Source organism: Sus scrofa, chromosome 6, assembly GCF_054392235.1.
Source record: "Sus scrofa isolate SSC_HxYL_T2T_F1_AM1 chromosome 6, Sscrofa_HxYL_maternal_Yorkshire_Landrace_v2.0, whole genome shotgun sequence".
In the NCBI taxonomy this organism is placed as follows: domain Eukaryota; kingdom Metazoa; phylum Chordata; class Mammalia; order Artiodactyla; family Suidae; genus Sus; species Sus scrofa.
In genome coordinates, this window is record NC_139388.1 from 140,043,458 (window position 1) to 140,068,409 (window position 24,952).

Below are 24,952 nucleotides of genomic sequence, written 5' to 3' on the forward strand. Positions count from 1 at the left end.
TTGCTGCTGTGGCACGGCTTCCATCCCTGGACCAGGAACTTCTGCATGCTGTGGGCATGGCAAAAATGATAATACTCTGACTAAAAATAATCTGATTATACAGTTACATCTTTCAGTTATTTCAGGCACAGTTCTTGGTGCATTTCTTTAAAAAGTATACATTTTGATTATTTGTTTTTCCTTTTGACTTAGATCCTCCAGGTCCTATTGATAACACTAAAATTGCAATCACCAAATGTGGCAATGTCACACTTAGGCAAGGTAAGTTTGACTAATACTTAAGCCTTTATTTGTTAGTGATTTGTCACTGTCAAGAATATATCATGACTAGCCTCCTCTGCCACTTTTTTTACCCAGTTCAGTGATGTAATTCATATATGAAGTAGGATAGTGGAAAAATTGTCAGTGTTTAATTTTTATCTGAAGAAAGGTTTTAAGGCTGTTTATAGGGGCAAGGGAAAAGGATCTCCAACTTTTTTTTTTTTTTTTTTTTTGTCTTTTGTCTTTTTTAGGGCCGCTCCCATGGCATATAGGAGGTTCCTAGGCTAGGGGTTGAATCCGAGCTATAGCCACTGGCCTACGCCAGAGCCACAGCAGTGTGGGATCTGAGCCGCGTCTGCGACCTACACCACAGCTCATGGCATCGCTGGATCCTTAACCCACTGAGCGAGGCCAGGGATTGAACCCGCCACCTCATGGTTACTAGTCTACCTCATGGTTACTAGTCGGGCTCGTTAACCACTGAGCCATAACAGGAACTCCCAAGGATCTCTGACTTTTTAAGGCAGACCATAGTGTTGCAACTTGTGACAGTATGAGCTGGTAGTGTGAAGATTCATGTTCTCAAAGTTCTCAGTTACTATACTGGTACAAGATTTGTGCTGGGGGTACATTGTGAAGGTTTTTCCAATATGAATATGTAAGTTTGTAAATACTATTCTTTCTACATATATTTAATTTTAGGGGCAGATTCTGGTCAGATTTCTGAAGAAACGTGGAATTTTCTACAGTCTATATATGGTGGAGGGCCTGAAGTCATCCTGCGGCCTCCTGTTGTTCATGTTGATCCTGATGTCCTACAAGCAGAAGAAAAAATTGAAGTAGAAACTCGGTCTTTGTAATTTTGAGGGTATAGAGGTCTGATGAGAAATCATTCTCACATCTTCTGACATATAGTCATGCAAAAACATTCCTAAAAGCATGTTTATTTTCTTGATTTTTAATATTTTATCTTTTATTCCTTCTTACTGGGCATTTTGAAAGAATGTGTTCAAATGTATAGTATTCTACAGGTTGGTATATTTAATGGTAGATAACTTTCCGTAAAGTCTTTTGGTGTAATATTTTTGAAAGAGAAGGGGTAATTGTGATCATTTGGTAATGAGTTGGTTATCTTTGATATTTATACTACATATAAACCCATGAATCCTTTGTAGCTTTGTAAATACTTTTGCTTTGAAAACTTTTTCATTATCCTAAATGATCATAACTCTGACCAATCTTTTCAGTTCTTCAAAAACTTGATTTAATTGTATAGTTTTGACATGGCTTCTTATAATATAAAGAGCCTATTTTAAATTGAGAGTTGTAGTCAGAAAAATGTTAATTTCCTAAAGCTCAGGAAACTGTTAGGGTGTCAACTTCTTTTGCACTGCAGCATATAAACTAGCATATTAATATTTACAAGATGTCTTTTTGAATGTATCAAGGATGTATTTAGTTTGAGTGGAATTTGTGTCAGCAGATATTAGTAATTTATTGCCTCCTATACTGTAAAATATTAAATTTCAATTCCTATAACCCTGATTAGTAATCTTAATATCAGTAAAAAACTTAGAGTTAGTTTTAGGACACTTTGTTTTGAGAGCATGAAGTATAGACTGTCAATGAGATTGTTGATAAAGCTGAAGTCTAAGCCTCTTGCAAATGATTTTTTAAATGAAACCTGCATAAAGTCTTTTTGAATAATATAGTATGCACTGCTATTTGCTTGATTATGTGATGTCAAAAGTTTAACTATATTCCAAGTACAAAACTAAACTGGATTACTTTGAGAATGTTGAATAGCATTCACAGTGGCTTTGTTTTGGTTTGGGGCAGCTGCCACCAGCTAAAACAGCATTATTAAAATTAGTTCAATAAAAATGATTTAAAAATGTGTAATTTGGATGTTGTATTTATTTGATAGATATTGAGTGAAGGGTATAAAGTTTGTTAATATTAATATTGTCTTATTATTTCTTTCTTTTTTTTTTTTCCTTTTTATAGCCACACGTGCAGCATATGGAAGTTCCCAGGCTAGGGATCAAAACAGAGCTTCAGCTGCCGACTTACACCACAGCTATAGCAACACCAGATCCTTGACCTACTGAGTGAGGCCGGGGATCACACCCACATCTTCATGGATACAAATTGGGTTCTTAACCTGCTGAGCCACAACAGGAATACCTTGTCTTACTATTTCTTAATCAGGAGTTCCAGTCGTGGCGCAGTGGTTAACGAATCCGACTAGGAACCATGAGGTTGCGGGTTCGGTCCCTGCCCTTGCTCAGTGGGTTAAGGATCCGGCGTTGCCGTGAGCTGTGGTGTAGGTTGCAGACGTGGCTCGGATCCCGAGTTGCTGTGGCTCTGGCGTAGGCCAGTGGCTACAGCTCCGATTTGACCCCTAGCCTGGGAACCTCCATATGCTGCGGGAGCGGCCCAAAGAAATAGCAAAAAGACAAAAAAAAAAAAAACTATTTCTTAATCAGAAGGTATGCAAAATAAGCCACTTTGGTATGTAATGAAATGACGTGATCAGCCTTTAGAATCTATTGGAATTTTTTTTTTTTTAAATGTAGTTTTTAGTTTTCTTCTTTCCCCTGGTTATGCTATGATCCTCTTCAAGGACTAAAGGATGTTGCTGATCTGTCTTGAATCACCAGAGTTTAGTGCAATGCCTGGCATTTAGGAGATAATTTTAAAAGATTTGTATTTAATAGTGCTTACCATTTATTAAATATATATGTTCTCTCAGACACTCTGCTAAAGTGCTTCACTTATATTCAATCCTCATTATAACCCTATAACTTAGGTCAGGTGGTTTGCCCAAAGTCGTACAGCAAAAAAGGAGCAGATATGGGACTCCAACTAATGTCATTGTGAATGGATATCAGTGTTCTTATTCACCATGATATATTATCTCCCACTGAATTATTTTAAAACAGATTATAGTATTAGCCACATTCATTAAAAGCATCCTTCACTGGGATATATAATATGACAAAGAATACTGGCTTCTGAAAGTGTGTATGATTTTTTTACATCATAATCATCAAAATACATAACAAGGAGTTCCCGTCGTGGCGCAGTGGTTAACAAATCCGACTAGGAACCATGAGGTTGCGGGTTCGGTCCCTGCTCTTGCTCAGTGGGTTAACGATCCGGCGTTGCCGTGAGCTGTGGTGTAGGTTGCAGACGCGGCTCGGATCCCGCGTTGCTATGGCCCTGGCATAGGCCGGCGGCTACAGCTCCGATTAGACCCCTAGCCTGGGAACCTCCATATGCTGCGGGAGCGGCCTAAGAAAAGGCAAAAAGACAACAAGACAAAAAAAAAAAAAAAAAACAATAAGTAAAGAGTTAGTAGTCCCACAGAATCTCAGCTAAAAGTTGACATATGTGTTAACAGATATCGAATGAAAGATTTGGTTTCTCTGAGGATGATTTTCTTGGCAATAACTTAGCTGAGAAATAGGACAATTGCAGTTAAGGGGTAGATCCTGTGTATGTTGAGAGTACTACATTGATTTACAACATGAAGGTGATAAGGTTTGGACTCAGGAATCAATTTGCTTATATTCAAATCCTAGTAGCTGTATCACCTTACAGCTATGATTTGCAATGGCAATGAAAGTTCTCTGATCTCCAGTTTTTTTCATCTCTTAGAATGTTTCAGGTTGGGTTTTCCAGGAAGCAGATGCTGAGACGGAATTAGGAGTGCAGTTGATTTCTTGGGGAGTGACATCAGTAAAAGGAAATGGAAGGAAGCAGGATTGAACAAAACAAGTTATCAGATCATAATGCTGACCTGACAAAGTCTCTGCCAGCCCCGTGGAGCGAGCCAGAGCTAAGATCATCTGTTGGAGAAGACCTGTATTGGGCAGAAAAGACTAGGCTGACTAGTGTTACCTGGAAAAAAGTGACTTCAGATTGACATTGGTGGGACTAACAGCAAGCACTCTCCTTCCTTCTGGATAGCGAGTGTTTTGTTTTTGTTTTTGTTTTGTCTAAGGGCCGTACCCATGGCCTATGGAGGTTCCCAGGCTAGGGGTTGAATCAGAGCTGTAGCCGCTGGCCTACACCACAGCTCACAAAACGCTGGATCCTTTAACCCACTGAGCGAGGCCAGGAGTTGAGTCTGTGTTCTCATGGATGCTAGTCAGGTCTGTCAACCGCTCAGCCATGACAGGAACTCCCAGGAGTGCTTTCTTAAAGAGTGTACATGTCTGCCATACTTGATCATAGGATTATGATAATTATGTGATTACCACATTTATCATCCTTAACATAATTGATGTAATTCTTATAATTCTCTTATTCTCTTTCTTCATGTCTCAATGTGTATCTTAAGGACACATCTATGTAAGTAAGGAAGCTGCCAAAAATATTTAATCTGAATCAAATCATGGAGCAAGAGGGGAGATCAAGATAATTGTTTTAAAAAGGCACATTATAGGAGTTCCCATTGTGGCTCAGCAGGTTAAGAACTCAACTAGGATCCATAAGGATGTAGGTTCAATCCCTGGCCTCTCAGTGGGTTAAAGGATCTGGCATTGCCATGAGCTGTGGTGTAGGCCACAGATGCAGCTCAGATCTGCTGTGGCTGTGGCTGTGGCTGGCAACTATAGTAGCTCCAATTCAACCCCTAGATTGGGAATTTCTGTATGCCGCAGGCGTGGCATTAAAAAAAAAAAAAAGTGCATTATACAAAGCAGTTTTCCTGGTTTCTTCAAACAGTGTTATGGAAAAAAAAGACATGAAGATTGAGAGAATATTACAACAAAATGTAATGTGTGATAACTTGATTGGATCTTGGATTGGAGGAAATAATTTATAAGGAGTGCTATTGGGACAGTTAGGGAAATTTGACTAGGGAGTTTATATTAGATAATAGTATTATATCAGTATTAAGTTTCTTGAGTGTGGATAACTACTGTATTGTGAGAGAATGACCTTGATAGGAAGTACATGGTAAAGTTTTTAGGGTTGAAGTCATGCTGTGTGAAATAAACATGTGAGAGAGAAAGCAAGGAAGAGTACAAGTGTGGCCAGTGTTAATCACTGGTGAATCAAACCCAAATCACAAGGTATCCCCTCACACCAGTCAGAGTGGCCATCCACCAAAAAGACCATGATAACAAATATTGTTGAGGATGTGGAGAAAAGAGAAACTTCGGAGCTCCCCTTGTGGCTCAGTGATAACAAACCCGATTGGTATCCATGAGGATGTGGGTTCGATCCCTGGCCTCGCTCACTGGGTTAAGGATCCAGCAGTGCTGTGACCTGTGGTGTAGGTTACAGTCACGGCTTGGATCCCGAGTTGATGTGGTTGTGGCTCTTGATTCGACCCCTAGCTTGGAAACTTGTGTATGCTTTGGGTGTGGCCCTAAAAAGCAAAGAGAAAAAAGAGATCGAACCCTCTTATACTATTGGTAGGAATGTGAATCCATGTAGCCACTATAAAAAATAGCATGGAGGTTTCTCCAAAAAAAAAAAAAAAATACAAAAGCACTAATTTGAAAAGATACATGCACTCCAGTGTTCATCCAGCACTGTTTACAACCATCAAGACATGTGTAACCTAAGTGCTCGGTAACAGGTGGATAACAAAGATATGGTGCATAAAATACACAAAGGAATACCACTCAGCCACAATGAAGAAGGAAATTTTGGGGAGTTCCTGGTGGCTCAGTGGAAACGAATCCCAACTAGCATCCATGAGGATGCAGGTTTGATCCCTGGCCTTGCTCAGTGGGTTGAGGATTTGGCATTGCCATGAGCAGTTGTGATGTAGGTCGCAGACACAGCTCAGATCTCATGTTGCTGTGGCTGTGGTGTAGGCCAGGGGCTACAACTCCGATTGGTTCCCTAGCCTGCGAACTTCCATGTGCTGCAGATCTGGCCCTAAAAAGCAAAAAAAAAAAAAAAAAAAAAAAAAGAAAGAAAAAGAAATTTTGATAATGGAAATAATAAGTCATTAAAAAATAAAAGATTGCTAGCCATTACAAAACCTCTATGTACTAATTAATTAGAAAAACCAACCTGTTAACAAGTAAAAGTTTCCAATAACCCGCCCCTCAAAAAAATGAATGAAATTTTGGCATTTGCAGCAACATGAATGGACCTGGAAGGTATTATGCTAAGTAAAATAAGTCAAAGACAAATACTGTATGATATCACTTATAGGTGGATTTTTAAAAATAGAAGTCAGTGGGAGTTCCCGTCGTGGCTCAGTGGTTAACGAATCCAACTAGGAATCATGAGGTTTGGGGTTCAATCCCTGGCCTTGCTCAGTGGGTTAAGGAGCCAGTGTTGCTGTGGCTCTGGTGTAGGCCGGCGGCTACAGCTCCAATTGAATCCCTAGCCTGGGAACCTCCATATGCCACGGGAGGGGTCCAAGAAATGGCAAAAAGGAAAAAAAAAAGAAAAAAAAAAAGTCAGTGGATGTAACAAAAAAGAAGCAGACACACAGATATGGAGCACAAACTGGTGGTTACTAGTGAGTAAAGGGAAGGGGGCAGGAGCAATGTAGGGACCGGATTAAGAGATACAAACTATTGGAGTTCCTGTTGTGGCACAATAGAAACGAATCTGACTTGCATCTGTGAGGACTTGGATTTGATCCCTGGTCTTGCTCAGTGGGTTAAGAATGCGGCATTGCCATGAGTTGGGGTGTAGGTCACAGACGCGGCTTGGATCCCACATTGCTATAGCTGTGGTGTAGGCCGGCAGTTGCAGCTCCTATTCAGCCCCTGGCCTGGGAATTTCAATTTGCCAAGGGTGCAGCCCTAAAAAGAAAAAAAAGAAAACAAAACAAAACAAAAAACCAGAGTACATAGTAAATGCATAGCTTTTCTCGCTCCAATTTTGGGTGCATATAACATGCCAGATGTATACTCCTACAGTGCTTTTCACATGTCATCAATAGCACAAAGTCCAGGATACCTTTCCATCCCTGTAAATGGCTCTAAATATTAAGTAGACAGTGACTTTGATAATTCATTTTTGAAGTGTGTGTGTTTGGCAAAATTAGAGAGGCTCTATTTATTCATTTATTTATTTGTATTGAATTATAGTTAATTTACAATGTTGTGGTTACAGTAAAGTGATTCATATTATTTTCCATTCATATTTTTCATGTTCATTTCATGTTCTTATAGTTTATTACAAGATACAGAATATAGTTCCCTATGCTATATGGTAAGAGCTTTTTGTTCATCTATTTTATTTTATTTTATTTTATTGTTCATCTATTTTATATATAGTAGTTTGTATCTCCTGATTTATCCCCCCACCCCCTGCCCCCCTTGGTAATCATATTTGTTTTCTATGTCTTTAAGTCTGTTTCTGTTTTGTAAATAAGTTCATTTGTATCCTATTTTAGATTCCACATATAAGTGATAGCATATGATGTTTGTCTTTTTCTGACTTCACTTAGTATGAAAATCTTTAGGTCCATCCATATTGCTACAAATGACATTATTTCATTCTTTTTATGGCTGTGTAGTGTTCCATTGAATATATATACCATGTCTTTATTCATTCACCTGTTGATGAACATTTAGGTTGCTTCTATGTCTTGGCTATTGTAAACAGTGCTACTATGAACATTAGGGTGCATGTATATTTTTGAATTAGAGCTTTCTCTGGATATATACCCAGACAGTGGGATTGCTGGATCATATAGTAATTCTGTATTTATTTATTTTTTTTATGGAAAAGTCCCTTCATACTGTTCTCCAGAATAGCTGCATAAATTTACATTCCCACCAACAGTGTAAGAGGGTTCCCTTCTCTCCACACCCTCTCTAGCATTTCTTTCTTTCTTTTTTTTTTGCAATTTAGGGCCACACTCATGGCATATGGAAGTTCCCAGGCTAGGGGTCAAATCGGAGCTGCAGCTGCCAGCTTACACCACAGCTCATGGCAACACCAGATCCTTAACCCACTGAGTGAGGCCAGGGATCTTACCCACATCCTTGTGGATACTAGCTGGGTTCATTACTGTTGATCTGCAACAGGAAATCCTCTTACTTGTAGACTTTTTAATGATGACCATTCTGACTATTGTGAAGTGATACCTCACTGTGGTTTTGATTTGTATTTCTCTAATAATTACAATGTTGAGCATCTGTTCATGTGCCATTTGGCCATTTGTGTCTTCTTTGGAGAAATGTCTATTTAGATCTTCTGCCCATTTTTTCAGTTGGGTTTTTGTTGTTACTAAGTTGTATGAGCTGTTTGTATATTTTGGAAATTAAGCCCTTGTTGGTTACATGGTTTGCAAATATTTTCTCTCTGTCCATAGGCTGTTTTGTTTATGGTTTACTTTGCTGTGCAAAAGCTTTTATGTTTAATGGAGTCCCTTTTATTAATTTTTCCTTTTATTTCTATTGCCTTTTGGGACTGATCTAAGGAAACATTGCTACAATTTATGTTAGAGAATGTTTTGCCTATTTTGCCTATGTTCTTTTCTAGGAATTTCATGGTGTCATGTCTTATATTAAATCTTTTTTTTTTTTTTTTTTTTTTTTTTGCTTTTTACAGCCACACCTGCATATGGAAGTTCCCAGGCTAGGGACTGAATCGGAGCTGCAGCTGCCAGCCTATTTCACAGCCACAGCAGTGCAGGATCTGAGCCACATCTATGACCTATACCACAGCTCGTGGCAACACCAGATGCTTAACCCACTGGATGGGTTTGTTACCACTGAGCCATGATGGGAACTCCCTTTTATTAAATCTTTAAGCCATATTGAGTTTATTTTTGTGAGGGTGTGTTCTAGTTTCATTGCTTTACATGCAATTATTCAGCTTTACCAACACCACTTGTGAAGAGACTGTTGTATCTCCATTTATAGCCTTGCCTCCTCTGTCAAATTGAATTTTAGATGTGTGGGTTTATTTTTGGGTTCGCTATCTGTTTCGTTGATTCTTATGTCCTTATTTGTGCCAGTACCATGCTGTTTTGACAGCTGTAGCTTTGTAGTATTGTCTGAAGTCTGGGAGGTTTATGCTGGAGGCATAATTATTTATGATAGCAACTACTCAGGAGTAGATTTATCAGACAAGCCCTCTGGGTTTAAGTTCCTTCAATTCTCTGTCACCTGAGTAAAGTTTTACCACAGGACCTGGGGACGCTGTAGTATGAGACTGTTCATGAACACAGCAACTGATGTAGTTCTCCAACAGTGAAGTCATGATGCTACTCAGAATGAAGACTGTCTTTTGTAGTAACAAAGAACTTCAAAACTTTACGGCTTAAAATGATGATTTGTTTTTCACAATTCTCTGAGTTGTCTCAGTGATCTTCTTTGTGTGGTGTTGTCTGGAGTCAGTCATGTGGCTGCATTAAGCTGGCAGATATGTTGTTTTGGAAAGTACAGGAAGGCTTCTAACATATCTGGGGTCTTGGTGCTGACTGTGAGCTGAAGCCCTACTTTTTTTTTTTTTTTTTTTTTTGTATTTTTTTTTGTCTTTTTGCCTTTTCTAGGGCCACTTCCTGCAGCATAGGAACGGAGGTGTAGCTGCCGGCCTACCCCAGAGCCACAGCAACGTGGGATCCAAGCCGCATCTGCAACCTACACCCCAGCTCACGGCAATGCTGGATCCTTAACCTGCCAGGGATCAAACCCACAACCTCATGGCTCCTAGTCAGATTCGTTAACCACTGAGCCATGACGGGAACTCCTGAGGACCTACCTTTATCCCCATTAAGAACTCTTTCTGGAGTTCCCGTTGTGGTGCAGTGGAAAGGAATCTGACTAGTATCCATGAGGACGCTGGTTTGATCCCTGGCCTCGCTCAGTGTGTTAAGGATCTGGCGTTGCCATGAGCTGTGGTGTAGGTTGCAGACCAGGCTTGGACCCTGTGTTGCTGTGGCTGTGGAATCGACAGGCAGCTGTAGCTGTGATTCAACTCCTAGTCTGAGAACCTCCATGTGCCCTGAGTGCAGCCCTAAAAAGCAAAAACAAAACACTAAACAAAACACCCAAAAAACTCTCTCTACAGGATCTCATCCTTTGGGGCCTCTCCCTGTGCCTTCTCTCTATAGTAGGATAGCCTGATCTTCCTTACTACCTGGCAGCTGTGTTCCAAGAGGGTGAAAGAAAACATTGCAGGCTTCTAAAGGGTGGGGACTGGAATTGGCACAGTGTCATTTTTACCGTCTTCTTTGGGAGAGAACTACAGGGAGCTTGGCTATCAGGAGGCATTGCTCACAGGATTTACCAATATAACTGTCCACTATGTTTGATCAGCCTGGTGAAGCCAGGGCGGGGGGAGGGGGGGCGCACAACATTTGGTCATCCCATTTTTAATGATCCAAGAATTGATCAGGGGATTCAGGTAGTGAGAGTTCAATTTTTTCACCGTAGTTATGGATCACCTTTTCAACTAAGAGGGTTTTCTACTGATACTTATTGCCTGAATCCATTATTTCATTATAGGTTGCAAAATGGTGATTTTCTAATTATAGTATTTCAGTTAAGCGACTTTTTAAAAATCTTACAGTTGTATATGGGTTGTGGAAAAGGAAAGGGGTTCTGGATCTGTGATGTAATACATGTCAAAACCAGTATTGGAGTTCCTGTTGTGGCTCAGTGGTTAACAAATCTGACTGGGAACCATGAGGTTGCGGGTTCAATCCCTGGCCTTGTTCAATGGGTTAAGGATCCGGCGTTGCCCTGAGCTGTGGTGTACGTTGCAGATGTGGCTGGGATCCCGCGTTGCTGTGGCTCTGGTGTAGGCCGGCGGCTACAGCTCCAATTAGACCCCTAGCCTGGGAACCTCCATATGCCGCGGGAGCGGCCCAAGAAATGGCAAAAGGACAAAAAACAAACAAACAAACAAACAAAAACCAGTATTAACTTGGAGCTCCTGGAGTCAGCTGAGATCCAGGAGGCGATGATCTATGGACTATATCATCTAAATGAATGGAAGATCATGAAGAAATGAAGGATCATCTGAAGAACGTGTAACTCGTTCGTATATGGATGGAATATAGATAATAAAGATATTTCCATATGTTTCCTTATACTACAAGACTGTAAGAATTTCTTCCCTGGACTGTGCTATTTACCTTGCCCCAGCTTACAGAACTGCCTTCAGTCTGGATAAAGAGATGTCGTAATAGAGAAAGAGTCTTTTTTTTTTTTTTTTTTTTAAGGGCTGCACGCACGGCATATGGCAGTTCCCAGGCTAGGGGTCTAATCAGAACTGTAGCTGCGTCCCTACCCCACAGCCACAGCAATGCCAGATCCTTAACCCATGGAGTGAGGCTAGTGATCAAACCCGCATCCTCATGGAAACATTGGGTTCGTAACTACTGAACCATGATGGGAACTCCTCAGTTGTTGGATTTACTAACAACATGGTAAATGATGGTAAAAAAGTACTGTTGAGAACACTTCACTATATTCCATGATGTTGTTTTGAGAAATCATGGAAGAAATTTATCTTTGGTACTGGAAATAGTAATGGCTCCTTTGAGCAACCAGTTTGTTACTATCCTATGGGCATTGAGCTGACCATAACTGATCTCGTTTTCCCTTGTTACATGTGCCAGAAAGCTTAAAGCAAGTGTTCAAGTCCTTAGGACATGTACTTTTTTTTTTTTTTTTTTTTGTCTTTTCGCCTTTTCTAGGGCTGCTCCTGCGGCATATGGAGATTCTCAGGCTAGGGGTCTAATCAGAGCTGTAGCCACCGGCCTACACCAGAGCCACAGCAACAAGGGATCCGAGCTACGTCTGCAACCTACACCACAGCTCAGGGCAATGCCTGATCCTTAACCCACTGAGCAAGGGCAGGGATCGAACCTGCCACCTCATGGTTCCTAGTCGGATTCGTTAACCACTGCGCCACAATGGGAACTCCAGGACATGTACTTCTGTGTATTATTTTCCTTGCTTCCATTTTCCTCTTGCCTCAATATTCCCATTGTTCTATTTTACCTCATACATTGTAAGCCACTTACATGTTTTTAGAAATAAGAAGGTAGGAGTTCCTGTTTTGCTCAGCGGGTTAAGAACCCAACTAGTATCCGCGAAGATGCGGGTTCCATCCCTGGCCTTGCTCAGGGTTTACGGATCCAGCGTTCCTGCAGGGTGTAGCGTAGGTTGCAAATGTGGCTTGGCCCCTGCCTACGGTGTAGGCTGGCAGCTCTGATTCAACCCTTAGCTTGGGAACTTCCATATGCCACAAGTGCAGCCCTAAAAAGAAAAAAAAAATAAATAAGGTATAATTTTTTAAAAAATATGCCAAACACACGCCTTTGTATTGGTGTACAACATCTTCCTCACTAGACAGGGAGCACTAAAAAGGATTTCTCTTGTTTACTTAACACAGTTTACTTGTTCCTTAACACAGTGTGTAGCACAAATAGATGGCTGGTAAATTTGTCTACTAAGTTTCTGTTTTTTTTGTTTTTGTTTTGTTTTGTTTTTTGGCTGAGCCCAAGGCATTATTCCCAGGCCAGGTACTGAACCCTTGCCACAGTAGTGACCCTTGCCACTGCAGTGACAATGCTGGTCCTTAACCCACTGTGCCACCAGAGAACTCCTAATAAGTTACTGTTGATGACTCTGTCTTTCAAATATGTGAGTTACTTCAAATTCAGCCTACTTTAACTGGTCATATCATTTCCTCCCCAAACCTGCTCCCACTTTAGAATTTCCTGGAGTTCCCTTTGTGGCTTAGGATGTTAAGAACCCGATTAGCATCCATGAGGATTCGGATTCGATCCCTGGCCTCACTCAGTGGGTTAAGGATCTGGTGTTGCAGCGAGCAGAAGCACAGATCAAAGAATGTGGCTTGGATCTGGCACTGCTGTGGCTGTGGTGTAGGCTGGCAACTGTAGCTCTGGTTCGACCCCCAGCCTGTGAATCTTCATATGCCACAGGTGCAGCTGTAAAAAGAAAAAAAAAAAGAATTTCCTATGGTCATCACTGACACCTCCACCTCACTGGTCACTCAAGCCTGGAATCCTAGACTCTTTTAACTTACAGATTCAATCAGGTACCCAAATTGTAGAGATTCAACCCCCTAATATCTGGACATATGTTTGGACACAAGAGCATTCATTAAACCAATCATGAACATGGAACAGCCTAAATGCCCCCAAATAGAAAAATGGTTAAATGCTATTTAATGACATGGATAATATCTTATGATTTAATGGAAGAAGTTATGATGTATTAGTTCATATTGGATTTTACATATGTCCATCAGAAAAGTAGTGGCTTCTTTCTGAGGCTGCTGCTGGTAGTGGTGGTAGCAGTAAACAAGAAAGGACTAGTGAGCTCAATCTTGAGGGGAACTTTGAATCCACGCTTCTCTCTGTAGAATATTTTCCTTGTCCTATGCCTAACTCCCAAATACATCATTATATTTCTTTTCTTTTTTTTTTTTTTTTTGTTTGTTTTTTGTTTTGGTCTCTTCAGGGCCATACCCATGGCATATGGTGGTTCCCAGGCTAGGGGTTGAATTGGAACTGCAGCTGCCGGCCTACAGCATAGCAACGCCAGATCGGAGCCGTGTCTGTGACCTACACCACAGCTCACGGCAATGCTGGATTCTTAAACCACCGAGCGAGGCCAGTGATCAAACCCACGTCCTCATGGATACTAGTTGGGTTCATTTACCACTGAGCCGCAACAGGAACTCCTGTATAGTCATATTTCTGGTCTCATTCAGCCTACATGTTACTTCCTCATGAAGTCCTCCCTTTTCCTTCTATTTTTCTTCTTCTTCTTCTTCTTCTTTTTTTTTTGGCCTTGCCCCTGTCATGTGGAAGTTCCCAGGCCAGGAACTGAACTTATGCCAAAGCAGTGATCTGAACTGCTGCAGTGACAACACCAGATCCTTAACCCTCTGTACCACAGAACTCCTTTTTCTTCTAACTATAAAAAAGACCTCAGAACATATACTTTTGGACATGTGAACATATTCTCTAGTGACCTGTATTTTCATTCCTGGTTCTGATCATTTTTAATTTATGTACAGTGTTTATGTGATTGCTTCTTGGTCTTTTCTTTTTTTCTTTTTGGGCCACACCTGCGGCATACAGAGGTTCGCAGGCTAGGGGTCTAATTGGAGCTACAGCTTCCGGCCACACCCACAGTAATGCAGGGTCCGAGCCACATCTGTGACCTACACCACAGCTCACGGCAATGCCTGATCCTTAGCCCACTGAGCGAGGCCAGGGATCAAACCTGAAACCTCATGGTTCCTAGTCAGATTTGTTTCCACTGTGCCATGACGGGAACTCCCGTGATTGCTTCCTAAATGTTAGCCTCCCTCTCTACACTATAGGCTCTGGAAGAGTAGGATCTGTGCTTGCTTTGTTGACTACTTTATCTCTAGAACCTCTAGTGCAGCTCCTGGCATATTCCTTTTTTTTTCTTTTTCCCTTTTTTTTGGCTTCCCCCGTGGCATATGGAAGTTTCTGGGAAGGAATTCAACCTGCACCACACCAGTGACTTGGGCCACAGCAGTGACAATACTGGGTCCTTAACTTGCTGAGCCATCAAGGAATTCCTCCTGGCATATTTCTTAAAAGAATGAATGAATGAACTACATTGATGGTTTTCTAAGTGTGTTCTGAGACAGTGCCTTGTGTGTCAGGGTAAGGGACTGAGGGAGAGGTCAGTCCTTGCCCACTTCCACGCCATCTTTTGGGGGTTTGGATTCTGGCCTAAGATTGTGTTGTAAAAGGAATGCCAGTGCTTGAGAAAATATTACACAATCCCTTTAGATGATCTTGAAGCCTCTTGCGTTGTCACTATTCTGTGATTCTAGATGAAAAGGACCAAGGTCATATATGGATATATCACAATTAGGGAGTAGCCTTCACCGGTGAAGTTGGCAGTGGTTGTTTTTTCCACGAGCAAAAGAGCTCTTCTCTCCCTCTCTTGGATAACTGAAGATCTGAGGGGATTTTATCCCTTTCTACTCAGCTAGGATCTACCCTTACTTTTGGCATCCTTTTTTTTTTTGGTCTTTTGAGGGCCGCACTCGCGGTATGTGGAGGTTCCCAGGCTAAGGGTCTAATCAGAGCTACAGCTGCCGGCCTACACCACAGCCACAGCAATGCCAGGTCCGAGCCTCGTCTTCAACCTACACCACAGCTCACAGCAACCCGGATCCTTAACCCACTGAGTGAGGCCAGGGATCGAACCTGAAACCTCATGGTTCCTAGTTGGATCCCTTTCCGCTGCGCCATGACGGGAACTCCTGGCTCCCTTCTTTAGCGTCAGTGAAATGGTCCTTTCCTTTCATCCCTTTAGTGCTTGCTCCAAAGACTCTTGAGCGCTGCTGCTTGGGGCTACTTGTAATTCCCCTCTCTCATTTCCACACACTTTCATTCATGCAGTTCCCTCCGTTGAAAATGGTCTTTTTTCTCTGCTTTGCAAAGTCATGCTGTAATTCAAATGCCAACCCTGGTAAAACAACAACAAAACTTTCCCAAGTCCTACTCTGTTCCCACAATACCCTATTTATATCTCTATACAGAACTCCTGTAGCTCAAACTTGGGTAAGTTACTTAATCTAAGCCTATTTTCTCATCAAAAAAAAAAATGTGAATAGTATCACATGTTGCGTTCTCCAGAAGGCAGACTCTTACATGATTAGTGTGCATTTATTAGGGTATGCTCTTTGGATCATCTCTTGTGAGAGAGAAGGGAAGTACTGGGCAGAGAGAGAAGTGGAACTTTGATACCATCCTAATGGGATGCAGGTTATTCTGGAAATGGGATGATCCATCAGAACGGTACCAAATTGAGATGAGAGGGCTGGCTTTCCAAAAATTCCGAGATAGTTTTTTTTTTTGTCTTTTTTTTTTTTGCCATTTCTTGGGCCGCTCCTGCGGCATATGGAGGTTCCCGGGCTAGGGGTCAAATCGGAGCTGTAGCTGCCAGCCTACGCCAGAGCCACAGCAACGCAGGATCCGAGCCGCGTCTGCGACCTACACCACAGCTCATGGCAACGCCAGAACCTTGACCCACTGAGCAAGGGCAGGGATCGAACCCGCAACCTCATGGTTCCTAGTCGGATTTGTTAACCACTGCGCCACAACGGGAACTCCCCGAGATAGATATTAGTGCTCCTGTATTGATCAGTCATTGGATTTGCCGCCTTTCGAAGGGGTGTGATATTAGGCAATGCCAGAATGGATCTTAGAAGTACATTTCAGTGCTCACCACTAAGAGTCTCTATCTCAGGATTACTGGAAGCCTGAAATAGGATAAAGTATAGGATTAGTACATAGCATATTGCATGGCACATAGGAGTCAAGAAGAGAGCTGTTACAGTTGTTTTAATGATTTTTATTTTGTTTCCATTATAGCTGGTTTACAGTGTTCTGTCAGTTTTCTACTATACAGCAAGGTGACCCTATCACACATACATTTTTTTTTCTCACATTATCATGCTTCATCATAAGTGACTATAGTTCCCAGTGCTGTTACAGTTATTTTATTTTATTTTATTTTATTTTTTTGTCTTTTTGCCTTTTCTTGGGCCACTCCCGTGGCATATGGAGGTTCCCAGGCTAGGGGTCCAATCGGAGCTGTAGCCACCAGCCTACGCCAAAGCCACAGCAACGCAGGATCCGAGCCGCGTCTGCAACCTACACCGCAGCTCGGGGCAACGCCGGATCATTAACCCACTGAGCAAGGGCAGGGACCGAACCCGCGACCTCATGGTTCCTAATCGGATTCGTTAACCACTGCGCCACGACGGGAACTCCGTTACAGTTATTTTAAATTAGAACCTGGCTCTAACAGCATATACAGCAAGGTAGGGAAACCCTGTTTTGTTTATTTTTGTGTCTCTAGTCCTAGTAGAAGGCCTGGAACTAAGTTGATTCAACAAAGAAAGACTTGTTGATGTGCCAATTTAAGAACATACCTGCCACAATTTATCTCCAAACATGTTCTTTTGAGTTGAACTCCCAACTAAAACAAGTACAAAAAGGCATTTCAACCATTTAACAATTTTCATTAGCAAAAGAAAAGGAGGCCCATATCCACTTGCCTAAAAAAAAAAGTTTCAAAGATAAGAAAACAAGAGAGCAATCAAGCAGTGCAGGATAACTGCAGAAGAGTTCCAGTTAAAGTGGCTTTTAGAAGTTCCTATTGTGGCTCAGCCTGTAAGGAACCTCACTAGTAACCATGACAACTTAAGTTCAATCCCTAATCCCGCTCAGTGGGTTAAGGAATGGTGTAGGTTGCAGATGCACTTCTGGATCTGCATTGCTGTGACTGTGGCCCCTAGCCTGACAATTTCCATATACTGAAGGTGAAGCCCTAAAAAGCAAAAAGAAAAGAAAAAGAAAGGACTTATCTCTATCAGTGTGGGCCTTTATTTTCTTGCATGCTCACTATAGTTCCTTGATATGATTTAATAAGAGTATTAAACACTGTGCCAGGAGTTCCCGTTGTGGCTCAGTGGGTAACGAATCTGATTAGGAACCATGAGGTCGCGGGTTCGGTCCCTGCCCTTGCTCAGTGGGTGAAAGATCCGGCGTTGCCCCGAGCTGCAGTGTAGGTTGCAGACGCGGCTCGGATCCTGCGTTGCTGTGGCTGTGGCGTAGGCCGGTGGCTACAGCTTACGATTGGACCCCTAGCCCGGGAATCTCCATATGCCACGGGAGTGGCCCTAGAAAAGGCAAAGACAAAAAAAACAAAAAAACAAAAAACAAACTTTGTGCCAGACACAGGTCTGTGGATACAGCAAGAGCAAAAGTCCTTCCTTACCTTTAAGGATCTCACATTCTTGGTGGTAAAGGGTGGACAAATGTCTGTAAGTGATAACTGTCATATAAGCAAGTAAAGACAGTAAGAGCGATGGTGCAAGTGTGCTCTTTTGGATAGAGCTGGTCTGTGAAGTTTCAGATGTCCACCTTTGAGAAGGGAACTGAAATACTTGTGGAACATCTACCACGTGGCTCAGCATAAGCAACCCGACAAGGATCCATGAGGTCTTGAGTTTGATTCCTGGCCTCAGTCAGTGGGTTAAGGATCCAGCAGTTGCCGTGAGCTGAGGTGTAGGCTGGCAGTTGCAGCTCCGATTTGGCCCCTAGCCTGGGAACCTCCATATGCCCCGGGTGCGGCCCTAAAAAGAAAAGAAAAGAAAAAAAAAAATCTGGAGGAAGTGTTCTAGCGTAGGCTATAGCAAACGCAAAGTCCTGAAGTGGATCGAGCCTGCGTGTTGTAGGAACAGCTAGAAAACCAGAGAGGCGTGCGAGGGTTCTATGCGGCTGGAGGAAGGCAGGAGCATATTCCATGTACATACAGATATTTTCCTACCTGAGACCACACTGCTAAGGGAGGGAGAGTGTACAAATCTCTCAAGAGGCCACAAAGGGCAGGATGAAGAGGACCAACGGCCGGGCTACCGGGAAGACTTTCCTCCAACGGTAGTACCCTGACTACAGGCAAGGGATGGAATGTGTCCTGCCCTCATTAGACCAACCTTTGCCGAGGGGCGCGGGCGAACCGCGGGGGCGAAACTCGGCCACCCCCGGCCCACCCGGCCCGCTGGCGCTGCACCGGCTGCGGTTACCAGCAGGCGGTGTAGTGAGCGCGCCAGCAGCCGCCACCGCCCGCCTGTCCCAGCGAGGAGGAGAAAGGAGGGGACCGGAAGGAGCCGCTGGTGCTGCGGGAAGTAGCAGGAGCGGGAGGCGGGGACCCACCTGGAAGCGCCCCGGCGCCGCTGTCGAGCTTCCTGCGGCGGCGGCCACCCAAGCCAGTGCCGTGGCGGGGGCGGAGAGCAGCCACGACGGCGGCGCCTCCCCGAGTGGCCCGAGGTGCCTGGCCCCACGCGAAAGGTGAGCAGGCGCTCGGGGCACGTGGTGGCGGCTAGAGATGGGGGAGGGAGAACGGAGCAGGAGGGAACCACCGGACAACCGATTCTGGGACCCGGATTTGGAACCGAGTGCAGGGAGGGGGTGGGCTGGAGGTAGCGGCGGCGGCGGCTGCGGCGGCGACGGCGAAGCCCCCACGTGGGGCGGGGGTGCGCGCGCACGTGTGCGCGGGCAAAAGGGGGGCGGGGAAGTCTCTGGGGCGGACGACGGGCGCGCGCTCGCTTAGTAGCGGTCCACGTGACCGGCACGCAGAGACTCTGCCTCCACGTGACATATTGGGGAGGTTGGCTGAGGCAGAGGGCTGCTGTGTTTGTTGTAGTGTAATCGTGGTCGTCTGAGGTTTTAGGGTTGTTTGCCGCTTTTCATCTCTACTAGGGGGTTATGAAGAGAAATATAAGACAGAAAAGACTTTCTGTTTTTTCTGTGTCACACTCATTCTTCTCTTCGTTAACGAAATACTTTTTATATGCCGAAATACTAGTTTCTCTGTACCGCCATGTTGGTTCTGCCGCAAACTCGCGAGATGCTTGTGGGCTTGTATCGCGAGATCTCCCGATTCTCGCGGGACCTTGTTGGCAGAGCAGTTGTCCTGGATGGCGGAGCCCTGGGTTCCGGGGGGCTTGAGACTCGCAACTCTTTCTACAAGGCAAGTTGATAGGGAGGGGCCGGGGCACGTGCCTCTTGGTGCCGGGAGACATGCTGTGTCAGCTTCCTCTAGTCCTGAAGGGAATATATTGACCCATTTGAGGCGACACTATTCTCCCCACCCCCCTGCGGGCGCTCCGCCACCTGCAGAAGCGAATGCATCCCTCAGCCGGGGCTCCTTCTCCCCCGCTCAGTGATCGTTCCTCCCCCGTCTCACTGGAAGTTTGGAGCAGTGCTCGCACAGACGTGACGATTCCATTGGATACCGTTCCTCTTACTTTCAGACGATCTTGTCAGTTTTTCCCCTTGTTGCCATTTTCTAAAGAATTCCAGACCTGTTAACATTCTGTCGCTTGTTTCTGCCGCAGTACCTTTCTCCACTGGCTCTTCTCTGACGCCTAAGATAGAGCGCGTTCCATTTCTTCTCTCTGGGCATCATTTACTCCTAAACATTTATTTGATCATTTGATAACTTCTCCCTCACTCTAATTTACTTTGTATTTACGATAACTTGTGGTAGTATTTGTAGGGATCCTTTATATCTATGACAATACCTGACGTCGGAATAAAACCGTTCTTTAATTTTTTGTACGTGCCTGTTAACTCATAATTATCGATAAGATTTTGATAAGTACTGTTATGCGGTTGCCATCTTTGTTGTTCAAGGATGAATGTTTTAGATTGCATATTTAAGGTAATGGGATGTTTTAAGCCATTTAAAAGCAAACTTCTTTTCGTAAACTTTGATGTCAAAGTAGAGTTCAATTTCTCCTTAAATGAATTTGACAGATTACTTTTTCTCCATTTCCCCAGTGTTTTATCAAAATGAATTTATTCTGTACTTTTTTTGGTATTCTTGAGCAGTATTTGGATATATTTAGTTATATATAAACTTTGCTAAGTTAATTACAAGACTAATTTGATAATTAAGTAATCCATTCATGGGTTTTTTTTTTTTATTTTATAAACTACAAACGTGTTAGTTGTCCCTGCACTTAGTGCGAAGAAGAATATAGGATGAAATGCTTCCTGAATCATTCCATCGAGTTGCCTTCCTCAGTCTTAAATCTCTGTAACTACTCTTAGCTGTAAGCTGTGTATTATTCCAGATATTTTCCATGCATTTGTTTTTCCATGTATGGAAGGGGAGGAAATGGAGGGGTGTTGTGTTAAGATACACTATCACAACATTAGCAATCAGTAAAAAATTTTCTACTCAATTCTGTGTTTATTTAGTGATAATGTACCTGTTTTTTGACTCATGCGTACATTACATGCTTTTAAAAAAATTTTTTTGGTCAGGTTTTTGATGGTGTAGTTTTGAGTGATAGTGATGTTTGCCCTAGAGCTTTAGTAAGCTGGCAGCTTTGTTCAAAAATAAAGTCCAGGTGAAATAAAATTTAAATAAATGTTTTATTACTTGAGTTTATTTATGTGTGTGTGTGTGTATATATATATATATATTTTTTTTTTTTCTTTTTTTGCTTTTCCTGTGGCATGTAGAAGTTCCCGGGCCAGGGATCGAATCCTCGCCACAGCATTGACCTGAGCCACTGCAGTGACAATGCTGGATCCTTAATCCACTGCACAAGGGAACTCTGAGCTTTATCTTTTTATGTTTAATATTTGTGTTATGTATTTACACTTATAGTCATGTTTATATTTTATGGTGCTTATGAATTCTAAACTGTTCCCAAGTGTGTGTGTAGGAGTTTTCCAGAAGTTTAAAAAGTTATCAGCTTAAGTATTTCTGACCATGCAGTTTAGTGAAAGTAGTAGATACATCAGTAGTTAATAACTGCTGCATATCTCCACTCTAAGCAGCATTTTGTGATTTCCTTTTTGTATTTTCTCCCTCAAACCTACCAGCAATGTTTATTAGACCTGTCATATAAAAAAAGTGCCCATTCTTAATGTGGTTTTCTCTTGTAATAGTTCAAGTAGGATTGTTGGGACGTAAAAGTGAGTGTTGAGGGGTGTGATGTGGGAAAGAGGAAAAGGAAACATGGGAGTGGATAGGTTGATACTGAAATGGAATTGAAGAAGTTGCAGAGCATAGTAGAAGGTTGAAGGAGCTATGGTCCCAAAATAGGCAGCTCATGATGGTGGGAGGGCAGCTTGAGTTGACCAGAATTTGGAATCAGTATGTGAGGCAATTTTTCCCTCCTTCTTTCAAAACAGGTTTCAGTCCACCCCCCAAATTGCTTGATATCACCTGTCCAAAAAAAAAAAAAGATAGAAAAATTAGCACTTAAGTTAATGTTTAATTGAAGCTTTGTGAATTCTTTACTTCATTAAAGCCCTCTTGTTAAGTAACTTTTGTTGACCACTTTTTAAGAAGTAGGAACTTGTGAAATGACAAAGGATTTGAAGATCATGGTTGTATAATGGCTTTTGCAAGGATGTTTACTAAGTTTTGCTTAGAAATTGGGCCTTTGGTAATTGGTGTGTGCATCTTTATGTTCCTTACTCTTACAACTTTGTTTTATAAAATGTTTTTAGTAGATTTTAGGGATTAACAGCACTTTACAGACACTAAAATAGCCAGGTTCTAGATATTTTACTGAGAATATACTGAGAAAATCCGAGAATTACATCTTACATGCTTTGAGTTTTGCTTGAGTAAAACTTAAATAACCAAGACATTTTATTTTCCATTTTCTCATTTTTTACTGTCATAGAACTGATTTATGAGAACTAATGAGCTTCAGTGATGAGAGGATTTTAACAACAGAGATAATGTCCCCACTGGGTTTTTTTCTTTCTTTTTTTACTTTTTGGCTGAATCCACAGCATGCAAAAGTTCCTGGGCCAGGGATCAAACCTGTGCCATGACAACAACCGGAGCCCCTGCAGTGACAAAGCTGAATCCTTAACCTGCTGAGCCACATAGGAACTCCTGGATTTTTTTTCTTTAGAACAGGCACAATGCTAATTTCCATAGGCCTGTAACTTGGTAAACTATATAGTATAATACCTGTGCTACATATTAATTATATGAAGAATATACATTTTATTTCCTGCCTCCTCTTGAGCCAGTGACCAAAACAGATGACAGTAAATCACTTGATCAGGAATATCAGTGAAAGTGTGTTGTAGATGCTTTTTTTTTTTTTTTTTTTGGTCTTTTTGCCTTTTGTAGGGCCGCTCCCACGGCATATGGAGGTTCCCAGGCTAAGGGTCCAATCGGAGCTGTAGCGGCCGGCCTACCAGAGCCACAGCAAGGGGTGGCTTTTTAAACAATCTGCCAATTCATATGAAAATTTAGCCTCAATTTAAGTACAAGGACTATTTGCTGGAAGTTTTCTGCTTTTTAAAGTACTCTTTAATGTATATGTGGTGCATATTTCCATAGGTAATACTCTGTTAACTGCTGTAATTATACTTTAAAAAATACCATCAAGAGAGTTCCCTGGTGGTCAGTAGGTTAAGGAATTGGTGTCACTGCAGTAACTTAGGTTACATCTGTGGTGCGAGTTGATCCCTAGCCTGAGAACTTCCACATGCCAGCGGCATGGCCAAAATAAAGGAAAACAAAAAACCTCCAGTCTCATTAAATATATCCTAAAATCCTAAGACTTCTAAAACCACCACAGTATGGAGTTTGCTATTTCACTCGAATTTGTCCTTTTCACTTCTTTTTCTTTTCAGTTGTTCTCTCTCATTTATGTAGATACTTTTCTCTGGTCAGAGACAAGTGAGTTGAGTGACTTTGCCTGAGGAGACTTATCAAACTATTCAGGTATTATTATTATTATTATTACTATTCTTTGGGAACTCCAGTTTATATATAAGTTACAGTCAGTAATTTTTGAGTGGTAGTGATTTCAGCCATTTGAAACAGCAGAGATCCTTCCTGAGGCTTCAAAATAACTAACCACATACTCTTAAGTTTTATTCAGAACCTACTAATTGAGGTAAATAACTTAAAATTCTGCAGTGCCAACAGGGTTGTTATCTGATTTTTTAGCCCACAGATTACAATTTGCAAAGTTGGCCATTAGAGTTAGGTACACTGATAGCTGAAAAGTCATCTTATTTCAAGGTTCTTCAAGAAGAGCTATTGAAAAGTATGTGGAACTATAGAATAGTGTTTAAGATCATTACATGGAGACATACAGTCCTGTAATCAATTAACTTCTGAGAGAATCACAATGTTCTAGTGTATGGTATGTGGTGTCTCACAATGATGACTTTAATCATAAACTTTTAGTCTGTGTCCTGTATTTAAGGAAGAAATTGGTGAATTTTTAGAAGAAAAGAGTAAATATATTCAAAACTTTAATTTATTTCAGTTTTCTAGAAAATTTACTTACAGAACTCATCTGATACCCCCCCAAATCAGTGCTGTTGTGTATGAGATTTTCTTTGTTTTATTTTATTGCTTTTATCTATTTCTTTATTTAATATTTCAAGGGAATACCTTTCTCTTACATTTAATATTTGATATCTGTAATAATTAACCAGTTGACTAAAGATTAGCACATTTGTTGATGAAGGAATTTTCAGAGCAGATAATTAAAATGAGTAAATGACCTGTGTGAATCATTTGTATAGTTTTGAACACTGATATTATTATGTCTCCATCCTTATTAGCACAGCTGATTGTCCTGAGGTGAGACATGTTTCTTTTGTAGTAGATTTTCTTTGTTGCTTTACTTGCTTTTTCAGTCTCTCTTAATGTATTGATTTAAGCCTTCTACTCCCTTCAGTATTAGTTTGATGGTATGTAGTACTTGATTTAGGTATTAAGTTTGTGTTTATGTGTGTTTTAATGATTTGTTAGCTGATTCGAGGATTTAAAATCTTGGGAGTTCGTATAACCATACTAAAATTTTGATGTATTTCTTCCCTTGTTTAAAAATATATCTTTTACATGTTTGTGGATAAGACATATATTTAATTTCATGTCCTGTTTTTAACCTAATGTTAGGTAACATTTTCCCAGTCTCACAGTGAGTCTTCATAACAATCATTATAAATGGTGTTTCATGTGTAGCTGTATCATTCTCCTGTTATAATTTTTTGCATATATAAACGATGCGAAGAATATTTATATATGTTTCCTGTATATAGTTTTATCTTCTAGTATATTGCAGATACAATTTTTAGGTACATTTTAAAGGCTCTTAAAACACAGTGTTACAGTATTTGTCAAAAAGATCAATTTACATTCACATTGGA

The 24,952-nt window shown here is 41.6% G+C and overlaps 2 protein-coding genes across 40 annotated transcripts in view; both read left to right on the forward strand.

The window, feature by feature from the left end:
• USP33 (ubiquitin specific peptidase 33) overlaps nt 1–3,017 on the forward strand; it is a 65,542-nt gene extending 62,525 nt beyond the window's left edge. For 23 of the 24 annotated variants that reach the window (XM_084964605.1, XM_084964604.1, XM_084964607.1 and 20 more), the window contains 2 exons: nt 193–261; nt 964–2,163. In XM_084964605.1, the coding sequence (XP_084820731.1) occupies nt 193–261; nt 964–1,121 (227 nt within the window). In that variant the 3' untranslated portion in view covers nt 1,122–2,163. Of the gene's footprint in view, nt 1–192; nt 262–963; nt 2,164–2,617 lie in introns of those variants that run through there. The other variant, XR_014807917.1, reaches the window with a different exon arrangement.
• Nucleotides 3,018–18,944: 15,927 nt separating this feature from the next.
• ZZZ3 (zinc finger ZZ-type containing 3) overlaps nt 18,945–24,952 on the forward strand; it is a 135,836-nt gene continuing 129,828 nt past the window's right edge. For 7 of the 16 annotated variants that reach the window (XR_014807918.1, XM_005653415.4, XM_013996150.3 and 4 more), the window contains exon 1: nt 18,945–19,087. The gene's annotated coding sequence lies outside the window, so the exon portion shown is untranslated. Of the gene's footprint in view, nt 19,088–19,697; nt 19,770–23,418; nt 23,511–24,952 lie in introns of those variants that run through there. The other 9 variants (XR_014807919.1, XM_021096454.2, XM_021096458.2 and 6 more) reach the window with 2 other exon arrangements.